The 18,881-nt window shown below is 41.8% G+C and overlaps 1 protein-coding gene across 2 annotated transcripts in view; it reads left to right on the top strand.

Annotated features, from left to right (window-relative positions):
- Window positions 1-4,877, top strand: part of PRPF18 (pre-mRNA processing factor 18) — a 46,155-nt gene extending 41,278 nt beyond the window's left edge. For both annotated transcript variants that reach the window (XM_046679642.1, XM_046679641.1), the window contains one exon: window positions 3,479-4,877. In XM_046679642.1, coding sequence (XP_046535598.1) covers window positions 3,479-3,559 — 81 coding nt within the window. In that variant the 3' untranslated portion in view covers window positions 3,560-4,877. The remainder of the gene's footprint in view (window positions 1-3,478) is intronic.
- The last annotated feature ends 14,004 nt before the right edge of the window (window positions 4,878-18,881 follow it).

Here is an 18,881-nt window from a genome sequence, read left to right as displayed (position 1 = left end):
GATTAGAAAGGGTGAGGCACAGGACTGCTATTATTTGATGTAAGAGCTGTGTGAGTTTTCTTTACAACAACATACACATAAAACAGAATTATCCTTGGCTTTTCTCTTTCTGCCCCAGCCCAGATCCCATCTGTCAGCGAACCTCGATGGTCTGACTCAGAGTATATCTGGAGTCTGACCCCTTCTCACCACCTCCACTGCTGGCCTCCGGGTCCAGCCACCTCCCTCTCTCTGATTGTTGCAGTGTCTCCTCTGGTCTCTGAGCGTCTCTCCCTGTCCCTCTTCAGTTTGGTATCTGCACAGCACCCAGAATGATCCAGTGAAAATACAAACCAGATATGCTGCTCTCCTGCTCAGAGCCCCACAGTGGTTCCCTAGTGTGCTTGGGATATATATACTTAAAATATATATAAATATATTTAAAATATATTTTAAAATACCATCAGTTTTGAAGAAACTATTTCCAATAAACTAAGCTAAGCAGCTCATTGTCTTACTGGCTTAAGCATCCACAAGCAATTTGAAGCCCAAATCCTGAGGGATCTAATTGAAAAGATTTGTTTCTATTTGGAAAATAACCATATGCTATCCTGAGATTATGCCTCTTTAAAAATCTGTGCTGTGTACTATCAAGCCTCATTGCAAAAATTTATTGTAAGGTTCCTCGGTAACTATTTACGACTCGGACTATTGAGTTTCACAGCCTTTTGGCAGCTAAGGTTTCAGACAGGATACTAGTATTTATTTTTAAATCATAGAATCTGCTTAGTGAGGGTAAATAAGCGTCACAAATATCTTCTATAAGGAGCAAACACCTAAGATTCCAGTTCTTATAAGAATTCCCTCCAGCAGGTTTCACGTTTCTCTTTTATTTGCTCATAATAATTCTTGCCATGTTTTGCTGCTGATTAAAGCTATTTATATTTCATCAGAGTGTTCTCTTTCTTAGCTTTGCCTCTCTTCTCACCTATTCCTTCAGGAAACTTAAGATGCCAAGTTAGTGATATCATATATATTTCCATGGCTGCAGGTCACAATTCTGCATACACATGATTAGAGTTCACAGCAGGAGAAGCTGGACTATGAGAAGGAATGGTCTTTATTTTAGCACTTTATGATTAGCACAGGGAACAAAAAAATGTGAGGAGCAAAGCAAATTACATGGTGTTTCTTTGTAAACGTCTTCTTGGAAATTAGCTGAAAGATAACCCCCCTCCACACTCCTAATTCTTAGATAGCCTAATATGGACAATCTTTGAATCCACAAAGGACTTTATGTAAAATGTTGGAAACCTCATGTTTCCCTGAGGTTGAATCTCTTAGATTATAGCTCAGTTCGCAGAAGTAATTTATATTTGTGTTGCCTACTTACTCTGAGACCAAAGAGATTTTGCAGGGACTTTTCTTGTTGTTGTTTGTTTTCTGTTTGTTGATTTCACTGAGCTTAAGAGCTGTTTGAGTACTTAGGTGACTATCGAGTGAGAGTTCCAAGTGCTTGATGTTGTTTTTGGTACCTGTGACATCAGCGGGCATTTCCAGATGGCTTTTTCCCCTTGCTCCCCAGACTTCCAGATGTGCTGTCTGTTGTTGGGCTGTCTATAGCCGCATACTCTGCTTTTCCCACTAGGTCATGAAGCTCTTTCTTCTTTTAAGAGTAGATGATATTTCATTGTATCATTTTGAGTAAAGTGAATTTTGGAGGAACACTACATGAGTACCAGGCAGTGTGCTATATACATTTCCATATTGAGTATCTCATCTAGGCTTGAACATAGTCAACCTTTGGCCCGTGATAGGATTTTATTGTTCTTGTTATTGTGATAGGAACTGGGTAGTTTTCATTTTTGTGAACCCAAGGTGCGAAACTTTAAAATACTTTGTGCCAAGAACTGCTTTGGAGATCACTAAAATTAAGTGCTGCTGTTCTTGGTTGATGTGTTTAACAACTGATCAGTGTTGCTCTACTGTATTCTAATACAGTGTTACATCCACAGCAGGTTGACAGAGTCTTTCCTTGTAAACAAGGAAATTTGTAGTCTGGCAGATAAAACAGTGAATAGGATTCATTGCTGATTGCAAAACTCTTCCTAGAATTGTTCCGGAGAGATCTCTAGTGGCATGTGGCAGGTTTCTGCCCTTGTCCCTGGCCTGTTTGTGAATTTGGATAATGACTTGGCATGTTTGTTCAGCAGCAGATGAGAAAACTAGAGGAATAACGGAAAATGAAATGCCAACTCAGGATTTTATAAGATCGCAGACTGAAGGATGAGTTGAAAGAGAGAGAATGAATTTTAATAGTGATAGTTCTTGTCATCAGTTAAAAATAGCACTATAAAATTATAGACTGGATAAGAACTGGCCAAATTGCAGAAGAGAAAGAAAGCACTTGACATTTGTGAGATCCTGGGAATTAGCAGTGTGTATTGTGTTTCTCTAACAGGAACCAAAGGCGCATGGTAACAGACGCCCAAGGCACAGAGCACAGGTGGTGCGGCAGTCCTAGCACTGCGCTCTGCAAGGTTGGCCGGCCACGCTGGGAAGGCTGCACTCACGCTGTGCCATCATAGCAAAATGTCTTATCATCAGGTGTTTGGTGCACACAAAAGAATACACGCAACATGTGAGTTATGAAAGAAACAATAAAACAAGTATCTAAAGGCCTTAATCCTAGTTTAAAAACTAGAACATTCTGAAGATCATGGAATCTGTGTTTTCCTCCTTTACCCTAGAAGTATCCATTATCCTGAATTTGTCATTTCCTTGCTTTTTCAAAAACAATTCTACCATGTTATGAGTGTATTTGTAAGGAGCATATCATTTTTTAAGTTGTTTTAGTTGTATTAAAATGGTAGTATACTGTATGGAGCCTTTTGCCACTTGCTTTTTACATTCAGCATTGTTTCTAGGATTCATGTGTCTCAGTTGTTCTCAACCAGAGTTCCTCATCTGGACCATAGAACACAGAAGATGATTTGTGCCTTTTTTAGCGCCTATTTTCTCATTTCTCTCAAGGATGGTACATATGTAGCATCCTTTTAGATACCTAAGAAGTGAGCTGTCTTGTTACATGCAATGAATGCTTTAGGCTAGGGAATGGGGCTTAATTCTCTATCGGAACCTGGTGGAGAATGGCTGAATTGTTATATGTCGCTCTCGTTAATTCATTTTTACTGCTGTAAAGTGTTCCGTTTGTGAGCATACTAAAGCTTATTTGTATCTTTTCCTATGATGGACATTTGGGGCATTTCTTTTGTACTTTTGATGTTATTATTATTGTGGACAATGCTGCTATGACCATCTTGTACATATCTCCCGGTGCACATGAATAAACGTTTCTCTAAGTATACATCTGATTGATATCGTTGGGGACTGCTACATTTTAATGGAGACATTGGTAAACTGGAGTGAGTCCAGAAAAGGGCGATGAAGAGTAGTTCAACCATATTGTAACCAACCTTTATCTTCCTTATTTTCTTAGGGATTGAAGAGGTTAATGACCATTTGCCAGAAGCACTTTCCTACAGATCCATCAAAGTGTGTGGAGTACAATGCACTATGAGATTGGTGTATGGTGTGTAAATAACAATGAGAAACTTAAAGGAGCACGGTACGGACTTCTGGAATTACCAACAGGAATGAGGGAAGAAGAAAAATGGAGTTTCTAATCTCTGAGTTCTACTTCATGCAACTCTTGGTCTTAAGAACTGTGTTGGCTCTTACATCACAACCGACTGCGAACTGACTTTTCTGTCTTGCTTTTATTTTAAGTAGCCAGAAAGTTAAGTTCTAAAGACTTTTCCCTATATTTTAAGTGTGTAGGCAATAGTCAAAGAAGGGAGTTTAAAATGACTTTTTCACATTAAAATTGAAAGTTGCAGTTAGATGATTAAAAAGGAATGTTTGAGGATGGACTTTATTTCTGTAAAATAAGGTAATTTTCACCTTGTCTTTTATGTATATTTATAGAAAATATTTTTATATCTTTCAACAAAAATATGGAACCATTTAATGAAACTTTATAGTCCTTAAATATTGCTGAACTTTTGCCATCTTGCAATAGAATTTGAGTGTAAATGTTATTACTGTTAAGTGTATTTTTCTTGTGTTTCAAAGCTTGCTTTTATCTTCTAAGGAGTGTAAATGTTAGTGTTTGTCATCTCTGGGGACAGATAGAATTAACAGGAAATAGAAGTGTGAAAAACAAAGATGGTATATTATACCAACAGAAATTCAAATTTAAGTATCCCCAGTGCATCAGGGTTCAAGGTGGGCAAATGGATTGTCGAGCCAGCCAAGAATGGGGACATTTTGGTTGTGCTGGTTCTTTCTAGAACAGGATTGCCTGCAAGTTTCGTCCTCGTGAGACCTGTGGTGGACTGCTGTTCCCAGCTTCATGCTGCCGAGCAGGAGAGAAGCGTGCCAGCACTGTTGCCACTGCCTGAGACAGTAGGCCCTGGGTCTGATTCTCCACAAATGAGGACTTCTTCTGAATCTTGCACAGTGTCATCCCCAGATAATTGTGACAAATCGCTGCGCTTTAGAAGTTGGAGGACTCGGTTAACAGAGGAAGGTGGGTAAAGAGAAGGTGTCCTGACCAGGTGGAGCGGCGGATTCGGATAGTGGGAAGAGCGGAGGCTCCGAAGTGAGAACTTCCTAGCTTCCGATTTCAGCTCTGCACCCACTAACTGTGTGACCATGAACAAGTAATTTAATCCTTCAAAGCCTCAGTTCCCTTGTCTGCGAATGGTAGTGATAGTAGTACATACCTCATAGCGTCATTGTTGAGTTTAAGTAAATAAAATGCTCAGTCATTGTTGTATTTAAGTAAATAAAATGCTCAGCATGCTGCCTGGCAAGTAATAAGAGCTCAGTAAGTAGCAGTTGTTTCTTTGTTCTTTGTTGAAGCCAGAGTAGCTTTGATGAACCCTGTGGTCGGGGCAGTGTGTACTCACATAATGAAAACAACATTGACAGTGGTATTAGCAGCAACAACAGTGATAGTGGAAACATTTATTACGCGTTTATTCTATCTAGGCTCTATGACTGCTTCTGCTTTCAGCCAGTTTTGAGTTTAGAAGGGCAGAGGATGTGGTGGGAGCTAGAGTCAGCCGAGTTAGGTGGGTGTAAATTCACAATCACTTATCCTGGCCCCTCTTGGGAAGGCTTCAAAGCCAGTTTTGGCCACTTGTGGTCTATGGCCATGCCTATCTGATTGTTTCTGCTGGTCGTTTACTTGATGGTGGCCTAAGCCTGCTGTCCTGAATTGTTGCTCACTCCCCACCCTACTCCCTACTTTGGAGACCATTTCTCATGATTAAATTAGTTAGAACTTAGGGGAGCTTACTAGGGCAAATGAGAGACAGTCTTCCATAAAATATGACGACAGTCTAGCCTATCATTATGTCGTCTTGTTGTGTGGGACTTGTTTATAAATATCGTTGAATGGATACTCCTCAAATTCCTTTTTCTTTATTCACAGTCAGACTGCAGCATGATAGTTAATTTCCTGTTATCTTCCCATTTGCTCTCAGTTAATATTCCACATAATGAAGAAACTGCATCGTGTGACACCAGTACCTTCTAAAATTGACCAGTATGGACAGCTGGTTTGAAAAAAACAATTGTAACACATTCTCCAGTGCTGTGAGCGTTAACCGTTTGGGCCTTGGATAGAGGGAGGCAGGTTCAAAGATGCAGGTCCCCTCATAGAAAAATTCTCCATTTCCCTGAAATTAAAGACCTTCAGATGACTGCACATAATCATGTGGATATTAGAAAAAAATGACCTCCCACATTCTCCAAATCATGAAAATTTTAGTTCAGCAGCTATGACATATTTTTGTTTTTAGCTATTTTTAAAACAATAAAGGCATATCTTTTTAAATCAGTCACAATTCTGAAATAACGATGCTTCCTTTTCTTCTTCCCCACCTGCCTAGACTCCTCTCCAAAGGAGTTGTGTGTTTCTGGGTTCAAATTTAGTAAAACACTGATTTTCCCTCAAGTAAGTACTGCATTTTCTAGGAGTGTCCTTGCCAACTGCAAAGATGGGGAGTGTTTTTCAGCGTTGCGACACAGAGCCTGTGGTAGTCTTGAAGTCATGGCTGTGATTTCAGTCTTTGGGGAAAATTAGGAAAATAAACCTGAGGCCAAAGATAATTGACACATAGGGAGAGAGAGGACGGTCCAGATCCTGTAGGAAGACGAGGAGGCCCTGAGAGACCAGAGCTGGGAAGGCAGCTGTCACTCATGGCAGAACTCGGGCATTTGCTGCCGGCCCTCAACTCTCAGTGGGAATTTGGAGGAATAGGAAGTAGGACTGATAGCAGCACGACATCTTAATGTTAAGTTCTTCCTTCTGGTGATTTCCTGACCTCCTCTAGCACTTTAGATTGCTCTGGGATTTGACCTCAGTAAATACTTTAGAAATACAACTGTGTTTTTTTATTTGAAAGTAATAATTTATTCTGAAAGTAAACAGCTTGGGAAAGACTAAGAAAAGCGTTTCAGAGTCTTTGGTAGATTTGAGTTTGAGGATTCCTATCACTGGCTCCTTTTCAGCCATACAATAACCCTCTTCAGTGCTTCTCAACATGGAAGGGTAGTAGAACTAAGTGGGGCCGTTTCCATGAAAGGGGAGTATTAGGTTGACACATGGCTGTTTCCTTTGTCTCAGTATCCTGAAGAGCATAACTTAATGGATTATGCCTCCTTGCTCCTCCACCCACCCCCCGTATACTCCCATGAAGCCCCTGGAAGAATAACTTTATCCCATAGAAATTTATGGTATGGAATCGTATTGGGAGTCTTGAACTGAAAGCACTTTCTCACGGCATATTTATGTAAGAGTTTCCAGCTGTCCAGAGTGTGAGGAGCCAGCTCCAGTCCCCCGAGGGTCACTATGGGAACACTGTTATGGCAACTGGTTTTCATCACAGACTCTGCAGCTAGATTGGCTGAACTGTAATCACACACTAGTACTTTAATGGTTAACAGTAACCTTAAAATCTTTTGAAATTTAAGAATAAGTTCTGGTGGTATGGAATAACTAGAAGGAATGCAGTGTGGCTAGCAATAGCAGCTGTGGTGTGAGCTGACCCCATTCAAGATTTTGGAACCATGCTCATTAAAAAAAAGTTTTTTACGTTTACCAAAACAGTTCATTATGAAAACAGTGATTACTTATTTTTCGCCTTTGTAAACTCTGGGGTACTTTATGTAACTTGCTTAAACTAGTCCTTGTGTTGCCAGTAATGGTTAGTCTATTTAACTAGGCCATTTCCTTTTGTTTAGTCTCTCCTCCCTGTCTTAAAGCACCAGCTTTGAAATAATGGTCAGCTTTCTCAACTCTTTCTCACAGCGTTCAAACGTAACACCTACTTTAACTGTGGAGAGTGGCTAAGAAGTTTTGAGCTCCTTTCTGAGTGTTGTGGTGATCTCAGATCCCTTCACTGAGCTTCCTACCAGGACACTCAACAGTTGAGTCATTTGCACAGTGTGCTCTCCTTGCCTTTCCGAACTCCCAGTTTTACAACTTGCCAAAACCACATGCCCTTTGCTCTTAGCCTGCTCTTCCCTTAAGATTGAGGAGAAATTGTGGACCATTAGTGTTGCCGTCTGAGCCTGGCTTAGAGCTTCTGCCCTCCTGGGAAGTAGGAGAGTTAAATCTGTAGCTTTTGAAACTTTTTGCCTATTACTCATAGTAAACAGTAACAAACTCACAGAAACCCAGTATTGCATACATATATGCATGTGCAACTGAAACACAAGCACGGGACGTACTTTTCTGTTGTATTCTTTAAAAAGATATGCTGGTTGTGACGCTTTGAATTGGTTTACAACCCATTCCTGTGTTAGGACCAGCAGTTTGAAAACCGCTGATTAACAGGAACCATCAGCAGAGTGAAGGAAGGAGATGACCTGGTAGATGAATTCAAGGCAAAAGGACTCTACTTCTGTTTAGTTTTTTAATATAGAGATACAGAGATAACACTCAGCTCTCAAAGTTAGTCTGAAATTTAGGAGATTATAAAACCTTGAGTACTTCAAAGGTTAAATATTTCTGAAGCAATAATTCTTAGGTTTCAATTGAAGAGATTTGTCCATAGAGGGAAAGAAGGATAACCAAAACGAGGAGCATATACACCATCTGTAAGCAAATTGGCAGCATGGATAGGTGACCATTGTAGGCTGGCTGTAAATTGTGTAAAGCAAGATTAAGCAAAGTAGTATAAAATACGTGGGAGGTCAGTTAAAGTCTGAGAGAGGGTTGAGACAGAGAGAGATATAAGGAGTCCAGTGTTGAGCATCAAATATCTGGACAGGGTTTGTTCAGCCCTCTGAAGATCATTTCCCAGGACTCAGGTAGGGCTAGGTTACGTTTCTTTTAATGTAAATTTTTAATTGAAGTGTAACATATATATAGAAGAATGCACAAATCAGAAGAGTACCATATCATGAAATCCTTTTAAGAGTGAATATCTCTCATAGTAACTAGCACCCAAGTCAGGGAAGACAATGTTATTAAAACCCCAGAAATCCCTTCACGCCCCTAGTCACAACCATGGTCCTTGTTTCTAATATCATTTTTAGAACCGACTTCATTGATATATAATAAACATACAATAAAATTCACCCAAAATATATAATCGTTTTAGAATATTCACAGAGTTATGTAACCATCACCACAATCAAAGTTTAGGACATTTTCATCACCCCAAAAAGAAACCCCATGCCTGTTAGTAATCATTCCCCACATAGATTAGTTTTGCCTGTTTTGGGGGTTTTCTTTGTCAGGAAGATTGGCCCTGAGCTAACATGTCTGCCAGTCTTCCTGAATTTTGTATGTGGGACGCCGCCACAGCATGGCTGATGAACAGTGTGTAGGTCTGTGTCTGGGATCCAAACCTGCGAACTCTCAACCGCTGAGGCGGAAGGTGTGAACTTAACCACTATGCCACTGGGCTGGCCCCTGTCTTGCCTGTTTTTTAATTAGCTCATTTATAAATGGAGTCAAACAGTTTTCTTGACTTCTTTTATATTTGATTTCTTATGGTTTCTGATATTCATCCTTGTGTGTAGTTGTGGTTCATTCATTCTTCTTGCTGTATCCCAGTTTATCCATTCTACTGTTGGTAGAGATTTGAGTTTCCAATTTTTGTATGAACACTGTGTATGTGTATTTTGGTGAATATAAATTTCTTTAGGGTATATACCAAAATGAGAAATTTCTAGGACATATGATATGCATATATTAGCTATGGAAGATACTGTCAAAGAGATTTCCAAAGGGCTTGTACCAGTTTACACTCCCACAAGCAGGATTTGAGCATTCCAGGTATTCCACGTCCTGGCCACACTTGATAAATCCTCTGTCATTGGCATTTAGCCCTTCTGGTGGGGTAAGATGGTATCACATTGTAGCTTTTTTTTTAAATTATTTGTGTGTGTGTGAGGAAGATTGGCCCTGAAGTAATATCTCTTGCCAATCTTCCTCTTTTTTCCCCCTCCCAAAGCCCTAGTACGTAGTTGTATATCCTAGTTGTAGGTCCTTCTAGTTCTCTGTGGGGTGCTGGCTCAGCATGGCTTAATGAGCGGTGTGTAGGTCTGTGCCCAGGATCCAAACCGGCAAACCCCAGGCTGCCAAAGTGGAGTGCACAGACTTAACCACTATGCCACCAGGCCAGCCCCTATCACATTGTGGCTTTAATTTGTATTTCCCTGATGACAAAGAAAGCTGAGCACTTTTTTTTTTTCCTGAGGAAGATTAGCCTTGAGCTAACATCTGTGCCAGTCTTCCTTCACTTTATAGGTGGGTCACTGCCACAGCATGGCTGACAAGTATTGTAGGTCTGTGCCCAATATCTGAACCCATGAGCAGTGGGCCACCGAAGTGGAGCGTGCTGAACTTAACCACTAAGCCATGGGGCCAGCCCCCTGAGCACCTTTTTTATATGCTACTGGCCTTTGGACGCTATCTTTTATGAATTTCCTGTTTAAGAGTTTATTTTTGTCCATAATTAAATTGAATTGCCTGCATTTTTTTTTTTACTGATTTATAGTTCTTTATATATTCTGTCTATGAGTCGTTTGTTAGATATATGTGTTACAAATACTCCCACTCTATGACTTGCCTTTGTGCTAGGTTACTTTTTATACAAAGGGGAAATAATCTTGTAACTAGCTCAGATATTGATATAACCTTTGTCAGCTATCTTTGCCAGATAGATTTTATAAAAATCAAATCATATGTCAATCTTAAATAATGTAATTTTTCTTTTGTTTAATGATGTCATCATAGTGGCATGCCTAAGAGTATAGGATTTGAGAGAAGAGGAAATCATGTGAGTTTTTGTATTTGTGTTACACTTTAGTTTTATTAGATGATTATTTCATTTAAGACTTGGCCGGTTTTATTTTTCTTCTTTGAGTGTGCAAGTTTATATGCCACATGGGTGTGGTGTAGACACTGCTAGTTGTTTACACTATTTTCATTCTCCTCTTCTTTGCTAATAGAAGCCTTATTTGTTCAGAGCTGCAGTGTGTGCAGTTAAAACTACTTGCTCTCTGGGCCAACCCGGTGACGCAGCAGTTAAGTTCCCGTGTTCCACTTTGGCGGCCCGGGGTTTCTCAGTTTGGATCCTGGATGTAGACATGGTACTGCTTGGCAAGCCATGCTGTGGTAGGCGTCCCACATATAAAGTAGAGGAAGATGGGCATGGATGTGAGCTCAGGGCCAGTCTTCCTCAGCAAAAAGAGGAGGATTGGTCGCAGATGTTAGCTCAGGGCTGATCTTCCTCAAACAACAAAGAAAAAAACAAACAAAAAAAACTACTTGCTCTCCTAGCACCTGTTAGGATTGGTTGTGTGATATAGTTCTGCCAATAACATATGAATAGAAGTCTGTTGGATGGTACTTCCAGGAAAGCTATTGCTTTTCTAAGAGAAAGAGGTAAACTTAGCTGACAGACATATTTTGCCCTTTTTCTGTTCTTTCCTGAAAAGTAGTCATGATGCTTAAATGCTTTGCAGCCATCCTGCAGTCTTGATAGTGAGAGACACATGCTAAAGATGGCAGGGTCAGTTCTTTGATGACATTGTGGAGTCATTGTACAAACCTTGACCTGCTTTGTTAGTTAGGGTTCTCCAGAGAAACAGAACCAGAAGGAGATGGAGATATATATATTTAATTATAAGGAATTGGCTCATGTGATTATGGAGGCTGAGAAGTTCCATGATCTGCTGTTTGCGAGCTGGAGACCTGGGAGAGCCAGTGGTATGAATTCCAGTCTGAATCCAAAGGCTTGAGACCCAGGAGAGCCGATGGTGTAAGTCCCAGTCTGAGGGAGGAGAAGACCAATGTTCCAGCTCAAGTAGATGGGCAGAGAGAGTGAATTCCCTTTACTGCCTTTTCCTCTATTCTGGCCTTCAACAGATTAGATGAGGCCCACCCACACTGGGGAGAGCAATCTGCTTTACTCAGTCCACCAATACAAATGGTAACCTTTTCCAGAAACACCCTCACAGACACACCCAGAATAATCTTTAACCAGACATCTGGGCACCCCATAGTCCAGTCCTGTTGACACACAAAGTTAACCATTCCAGCTGCCTTCCTCTGAGCCTAGTGTTCTCTGAGAACAATATTGGGTAACCTCCCGTAGTTGTGTTCTCATATATTCTGCTGATTTCAGTCTCTAGGCAGTATATACATTTCTCAGATTTTTTGGCTTTCAAAGTCATTGAGGCTTGTGGCAAGTACGTCATGGTACTGTGAGGTCACATCTACCGCAACTGGAATAAGATCTGACTGCCACCTTCTACTAAGACGTAAATACGTACAACAGCGTTCACTTGAATGAGTTCTGTGGAAATCGGCACCAGGTCATTTTGACTGCAGAGAAGCCACTAGTCAAACTGACGTTAAGGGCAGTTCAAGGACAAACAGGGATTGGAGCAGAGGCCAAGAGGAGTGCTTCTGGTGTGCTGTGGAGATTCTCGTCACCCAGTTTATTGGATAGAAGCATCTAGCTCTTGTTCCTCTCTTCTGTTAGTCCCAAATCTTCGTCAGAGTAAGAACTGACTTTGAGAGGAATAAACTCTCTTCCAAGTATCTATTGTAGATGTGTGAAAGATAGCTCTTGAGAAAATATCTGATTGTGATTTCATCATTTTGGGAAAAAGTATCTTGATATCCTTTGACTTGTTATTACCACAATTTCTTCTAAGACAGTGACTCATGTTATACTAACATGGGCCAAAAAGGGTACATGTGTTTTTTTCGTCCTTTATAAATTTTTTAATTTAAAAGTTGAAAATTGGGGTCAGCCCTGTGGCATAGCAGTTAAGTTCACACGCTCTGCTTCAGCATCCCAGAGTTCGCCAGTTTGGAACCCATGTGCGGACCTGCACACCACTTACCGGGCCATGCCTTGGCAGGCGTCCCACATATAAAGTAGAGGAAGATGAGCACGGATGTTAGCTCAGGGCCAATCTTCCTCAGCAAAAAGAGGAGGATTGGTGGCAGATGTTAGCTCACGGCTAATCTTCCTCAAAAAAAAAATCAAAATTGAAAATCAGCTTGTCCTTTACATTATAGCAGTAGATCTGTAGCGGTCTCCATTTGATTTTAGAGCCTTTAGTTTGTCCTTTGATGAGGGACTTCAGGACTGCCAGTGAGGTGACTGGCCACAGCTGGGAGAGGTGACAGGCTAGACTTCTGGTCAGCTGGTTGGGAAGCTGTGCTCTGTCAGCTCCCAGCGCACCTTCCCCACTCTGCTTCATAATGAGACTGCAAACCACGTTTCTCCTTTGCCGGCCAGCTTTAGTCAGGTGTCACCAATAGTGGGCACGTGAGCGACTGGAACCTGGAGGAGGGAAGCAGGGGTCTGCTCCTCTCATTTGCTTCCTGTCCCTAACAGTGATGGCACAGCCACCATTCTCCAGCCCAGTTGTGCCAGTTAATTCCTGAGGGAGGAGTTGATTCCAGTTGGCAGTTCTTCCATACTGTAGAATCAGCGTCATCTTCCCACTCCAAGAGCGCAGCTCCATCAGCTGGGGCCTCCTTCAGAGGCTTGAGCCCCAGCTCTGCGAGGTCCTGCCAAGTTCCTGAACACCAGCACCAGCTGAGCGGCGTCCGGTCCTCACAGGTTTGACTCCCAGCTCCACAGGGCACCTCCTTCAAGGTTCTAAGTTTTAATAATCCCTTGTCTCTATTTCCCATTCTGAAGAGGGGTAGCTGCTTCCTGTAGTTAGTGTCTCTGTGGCATCTCAGTGTCCCCCTTTTTTGCAGTCACCTCTTCACTATGTAGTTAACAGTAATTTATATCAAGTTATCTCTGTTAAAATAATTGGTGTGGTTTTGGTCTCCTGATGCAACAGGCAAGCAGATGTGCAGCTTCTGAACAAAGGGGAGTGAGACCAGGTCCTCTTCCTAGCAACCGCAAGCCAGATCATTTTTCACTGCACGCATCAGCATCACATGGAGACTTTCCCTCCTAGATTGTGTGATTCACCCCGCATGGGATAACTGAGATTATGGGGAAACTAGTGTTTACCTACTGTCTGGTCATGAAGTCTAGCCTTGCTCCCTCCTTTCTTCCCACTCTGCTCTTCTCTAGGCTCTTCAAGACATTCTGTCTATTTGTTCCTCTGTATTCTTCTGCGTTATTAGTAGCTTCTTGACTTCACGTTTCTCGCTAGTTAATCTAGATCCCATTATCATCATTTCAGTCACTCTCGCCAGTACCTTCTACTCTCTTACCCTTTGTCCTTCTGCCGCACCACACTACAAAACCCAAGCCCAGATCATCCCACCAGTCTCCTCCTGTGCCCTGGCGTGTAAGTGCCGCTGGAAGGAATTCACAACCACCAAGTGTCCAGTGTCAGCGGGGCCCTAAGCGGTGCCTGGAGGGCTCTGTCTTCTTTCATCTTGGGTTGTGCTATTTCTATATTGTAATCTTTGTAACTCTGCTCTATTCTGACCCTACCCCTGCTCCCTTTTCACCCTCTCACTTGGAGGGTAGCCTCACCTATCTTTTCTCACCCCGAGTTGATTATGGAGGCAAGCTTAAGGTCTGTTTCCACCTCCACGTTTACCAGCATCTTTTCTTACCTGACTTGGGAGGAGAAGGTGTTCCTCCTCTTGTACAGGCTCAATCTTCCACTGACCAACCCTACTTTCTTAGCACTGGCTACTAGGCTATAAACTTTACTTTTCATTTTCTCCCTCCCTCTACCCCCAGTATAAATCTCTAAGGCCACAGGGATTTTACTTCCATTTCATTTGCTGCAGACATGAGGTGTGAGAGTAAGAAAGCAATTGTGCATAATTCCAAGATTTTTGGCCCAAGCACTAGAAGCTTGGAGTTGCCCGTAACTGAGCTGAGGAAGGTCGTTAATGGAGCAGGTTTGGAGGGGAAGGTCAGAAATTCAGTTCTGGACATGTTAGCATGTTAGACATCCGAGTGGAGATGTTGAGTAGGCAGTAGGATGCACAGGTTTCAGAGGAGGGCCAGGGTGTAGAGGTAAATATAGGTGTTATCGGCATAAAGATGACGTTCAAATCCATGAGATGAGATGAGAGCCACAAGAAGAGTGTGGAAAATGAAGAGAAGGAGTCCAAGAACTGAGCCCTGGGACACTCCAATGCTAAGAAGTCAGGAAGATGAAGAAAACTATCCAGGAGATTGGAAGGAAGAGGCCTGTACTATAATAAGAAGGAAAACCAGAGTGTAGTGCCCTGGGATACAAGTGAAGAAAGTGTTACAACGAAGGAAGAGGGAGCAACTGTGTCCAGTGTTGCTGGTAAGTCACATAAAATGAGAGCAGAGAATTAACTATTGGATTTGACATTGTGGGGAGTCGACCTTGACAAGAGTGGTTTTGATACACTGGGGGGAATGAAGCATGACTGGAGGGAGTTTGATAGAAAGCGGATGAATGAATGAAAAATAAAAAGAACCTACTAGTTTGTGGGGATACAAATTATGAAGAGAAAAATGGTTTCTGATAAAATCTTGGTGCAATTATAAACATATGGGCCCTGTCAGTTAATCTGCTCGCTGTTTATAGTTCTAAATTGCAGTCCAGCCCTTCAGCTCTTGCCTGAATAGATATTGACTATACTGGGGGCATGGCTTTGTGCAAGGCACAGAGGTTATCCCTTTGCAGGTTCTTTCGCCTTTTCTCTGCCATCTCTTTGACCACTCAACTCCTTGAACAAGATTTCAATGAGAGGTCCCATTTATACACTTGTTGATTTCTTATCCTTGGGACTCGTTTTAATCTTTCTTCTATCTGTTTAATGCTAGTGACCTCCCTTCCTCTTATCCTGTGGTCGCCTGTTTGTCTAATCCATGAGAGTGTAGTTTTTGAAGACCTGGACTCAGCACGGAACACGCAATGAATGACTTCAGCTGTGGCCCACTGTGTGCTTGCTGGCCTTCATCAGTGCTTCTCTGATCCCTCTTTTTAGAGAGAATTTTATGTATAAGCTTTTTTGAACTGATATTGTGGGAGAGAGAAAGGAAGGGCCTGGCTATTTCTAATGCTTTTTACTGGGATTGGGTGTTTCTTATGTTCTCTAATAACCAAAATAGTAACTGTTTGGTACTGCCTCATTGGCACTTTGTAAGGGGGAGAGAGTGTGTGTGTGTGGAGGTAGGAAGGAGTGGGAAAGAAGAGGAAAAGTCCCATCTTCTGTGTGCCTGTTGCTTTCATGTGATAGAGCTTAATGAGAAGCTAGTAGATTTATTTCCTGAGCTGTGATATATTTACTTGTAAAAGACTTGTACAGATCCTTGTTTGTTTGTTTGAAATGAGTGTTGATTACAGAGGCCGTGGTTGCTGCCCCAAGGAAGGGCTTATGAGTATAAAACGCTGTCCTAACAGGCTCGCTTCCAGACCTGCTTTGTGTCCTCAGTGGATTGTTTTCATTTCTGGCAGCAGTTAGCCTGCTGCAGTGGCAAATGCTTCAGCAAGGGCTTCCCATCCAGGGATGTCTTGGCTGCCAGGCTTTTAGTTTCCTGCTAGTGACGAGATGCATAGTGGGTTAAGTTAGGCGCCAGGGAATCAGTTGCAGCAAAATCTGCACTAAAGCAAGCCGGTCACCCTTTCACCCATGAGTGTGAGGCTTTTTGTGCCTGCAGGCCCAGTAGGCCAGTGCGTGGTGATATGATTTGGAGGGTGGGTGACAGTTTGAGCTGTGGTGTGAGCACAGAGGGTGAACAGCAGTGGCACTAAAGAGCCTGAGCATCCTGCTTGTCTCTCTGATTGGCTCTTTGCATCCTACACAGAACCAGGGGCCACATGGAGACAGAGACTGAGGATGACCTCCAGAGCCCAGCTCCGCTCAGTGTTTCTCCTCCTTGGACTGCTCTGTGGGAGCAGTACCCAGGCCCAGTACATCCTGCACACATCACTCCTTGTGATGAACAGTGATACGAATACTAAGTAGCATCCTGACAAAGACTGATCTCTACTCTCAAATCCTTTTTTGTAGTAGGAAGAATACATAATTGAGAATATATTATCTTTGCAGAATTAACAAAAGGAAACAAGAATAAGAGGGCATTAGCCTCTACTAAACAAACTGAGCTTATCTGAATCATCTAGCAAGCCAGTAAGAATATTATCTATGGACTGACTTTAAAAATGAGCCCAGTGAGGACACAGGCACCTGAGCTACAGATTTCCGGAGCATGCTTAAGCTTTTATCACTTAGAAACAAAATCTCCAGGAGGCGACTGAGATCTTTTCATTTTGAAAATGCTTTAATAAGTGTTGACAACACTGTTTTGCAAAATGTAAAGGTACTATACAAATTCTTAATACAAAAAGAATAAATTAAAAGCAGATTTCTTTTTAATTCTGCAACTTTGTCTACAACATACATCTTTTTCATTGATTACAGTTGAACAGAATCTAGGAAAATCATTTTACATGCTCTACAGTCAGTTTCAGGAGCAACCTAATCCTTTTCTCCCCATTATTAAACTAGAGTCGATTTTACACAACTTGTAATAAACTATTGACATTAATGTATATGTAAAACTTTACACCTAGTTAACTAAGCAGTAACTGGTCATCTGATAGCACCTGGATGAGGTTTGCTATATTTAGAACTAAACTAATACTGAATGAAAACAAATTGGAATTTTAACAGTTTCAACACTGACCTGCATATAATAAAATAAAGAACGCACCTGTCTCGTAACAAAGGCTGGTGCAGGCCTTTTCACCAGTCTTCTGGCTAAACAGGCAATTTCTTACACTATCCGAAGAATCCAATAGGGGCTTTAGATCAGACCAGGGGCTTCATAGTTCATCTTATTTTGTTTTAAAGAAATCGGGGCCTATAAAGAGCTTGCAAGTGCCTGGATACAATAATATCGTTTCCCACACTGATCATTAATCACGTCAGCCTCAAAGGACTAACACCTTATGTACACTTTGTAGTAACTGAACGCAGCCAAACAGTAAAACCTGTTTTACTTAATCTCTGTTCTTACTACCAGACTGTCCTGATGTTTGTCTGAACTGTAATTCCCCTTCCTGCTCCATCCCTTTCTGCCCCCCGAATCCAAAACCCAAGTGTTTAGAAAGAATTTTCGTCTTTCATTGCTCGTAACCCAACTGGGCTAAAAGCTTGATCGATTGACTTCAGACTTGATTTCAAACTGCTGTACGTGTGTAACCCACAGCCATGTAACCTTGTCACCTTCTGTTTCCCTTTTGACTTTTCCCGTTGCACATAGTTCAGTTTGATTATCCGTGTATCTTCTTTTGGGAGAAAGAAAAAATGGCCCAATGTACAATGTTTCCGAATGGAGAAGGCAAAAACCCTGTTTGTAGCTCTGTCAAAATAAGAGCAACAAAAATATCTCCCCATCCCTCCCCAGAATCATTTAATAACATTGTAACCAGTTTTATTTGTCCTGCAGGGTTTACCCCTAAAGTCTTCTCTGAATACGAATCTCTTCCGCGCACTGGGGGAACCCGGCCCTGAATTGTCCAGACTGGGCTCAGCCTGTTGTGAGCCCCCAGTGTGACCCCCCCCCCCCCCCCCCCCCAGTGCTTTTCAAGCTGCAGCGCAGAGGGAGCACCATGATTATTTATTTCATTTTAGTGTCCATTCTTACCCTCCTGGTCTGGTAGAGTCAGTCTATTGTTATTCTTGGATTACACATACATAAATAACAAAGATTTTTCTTTTTACGCTAAAGCTAACTGCAATTCAGCTTTCCCACAAAACCACCCCCACCCTGGCTCCTGTCCCTGGCTGTCAAACGCCTTTCCATTCAATAGGAAGTCATTCCAAGTGAGAAAAGATATCCCCCCGCCCCCCACTTGCGCCAATAAGCACAGCATACCATCTCTGTGGAGACCGTGTTTGTGCCATTTTGAATAACCCAACTAAGAGTGTGCACTGGTTATTATAAAAGTATTTTTGAGGACTTTGAAGATTGATGGCTTTCCAGTTGTGTATTAAGCATAGCTCAAAACACATGTAAACGAGCAGCTCCCACACACCTTTTTTCTCTCTTCTTCCTTTTTCCTTCCTCTTTTGGTATCTGTGGAAAATATGGTATATCAAGGTGGCTGATGATGTTGTAAGCATATAAACTGGGTCCTCTGGGAGCTGATATTTTTTTCAACCCTGCTCTACTAGTAGACAATGTGAGTAAAATCTTTCTACCTAAGGACATAGTTGGGTTCTTTGACTAAGTGACACATTGGTTACGGGTGCCGAGAGAAGTCGGATCTGAGCTCTTTGTCACACAAGTGCTAACAAACATAAAATGAGCCACAACACTTAAACACTCGAATGGATCGGAATGTGCTTTTCCCTTGGTTTCCCATAAAAAATAAAATGAAACACC

This window comes from Equus quagga, chromosome 12 (assembly GCF_021613505.1).
Source record: "Equus quagga isolate Etosha38 chromosome 12, UCLA_HA_Equagga_1.0, whole genome shotgun sequence".
Classification (NCBI taxonomy): domain Eukaryota; kingdom Metazoa; phylum Chordata; class Mammalia; order Perissodactyla; family Equidae; genus Equus; species Equus quagga.
The sequence above is the reverse complement of the archived record's forward strand: the minus strand, read 5'-3'. Positions and strand labels throughout refer to the sequence as shown.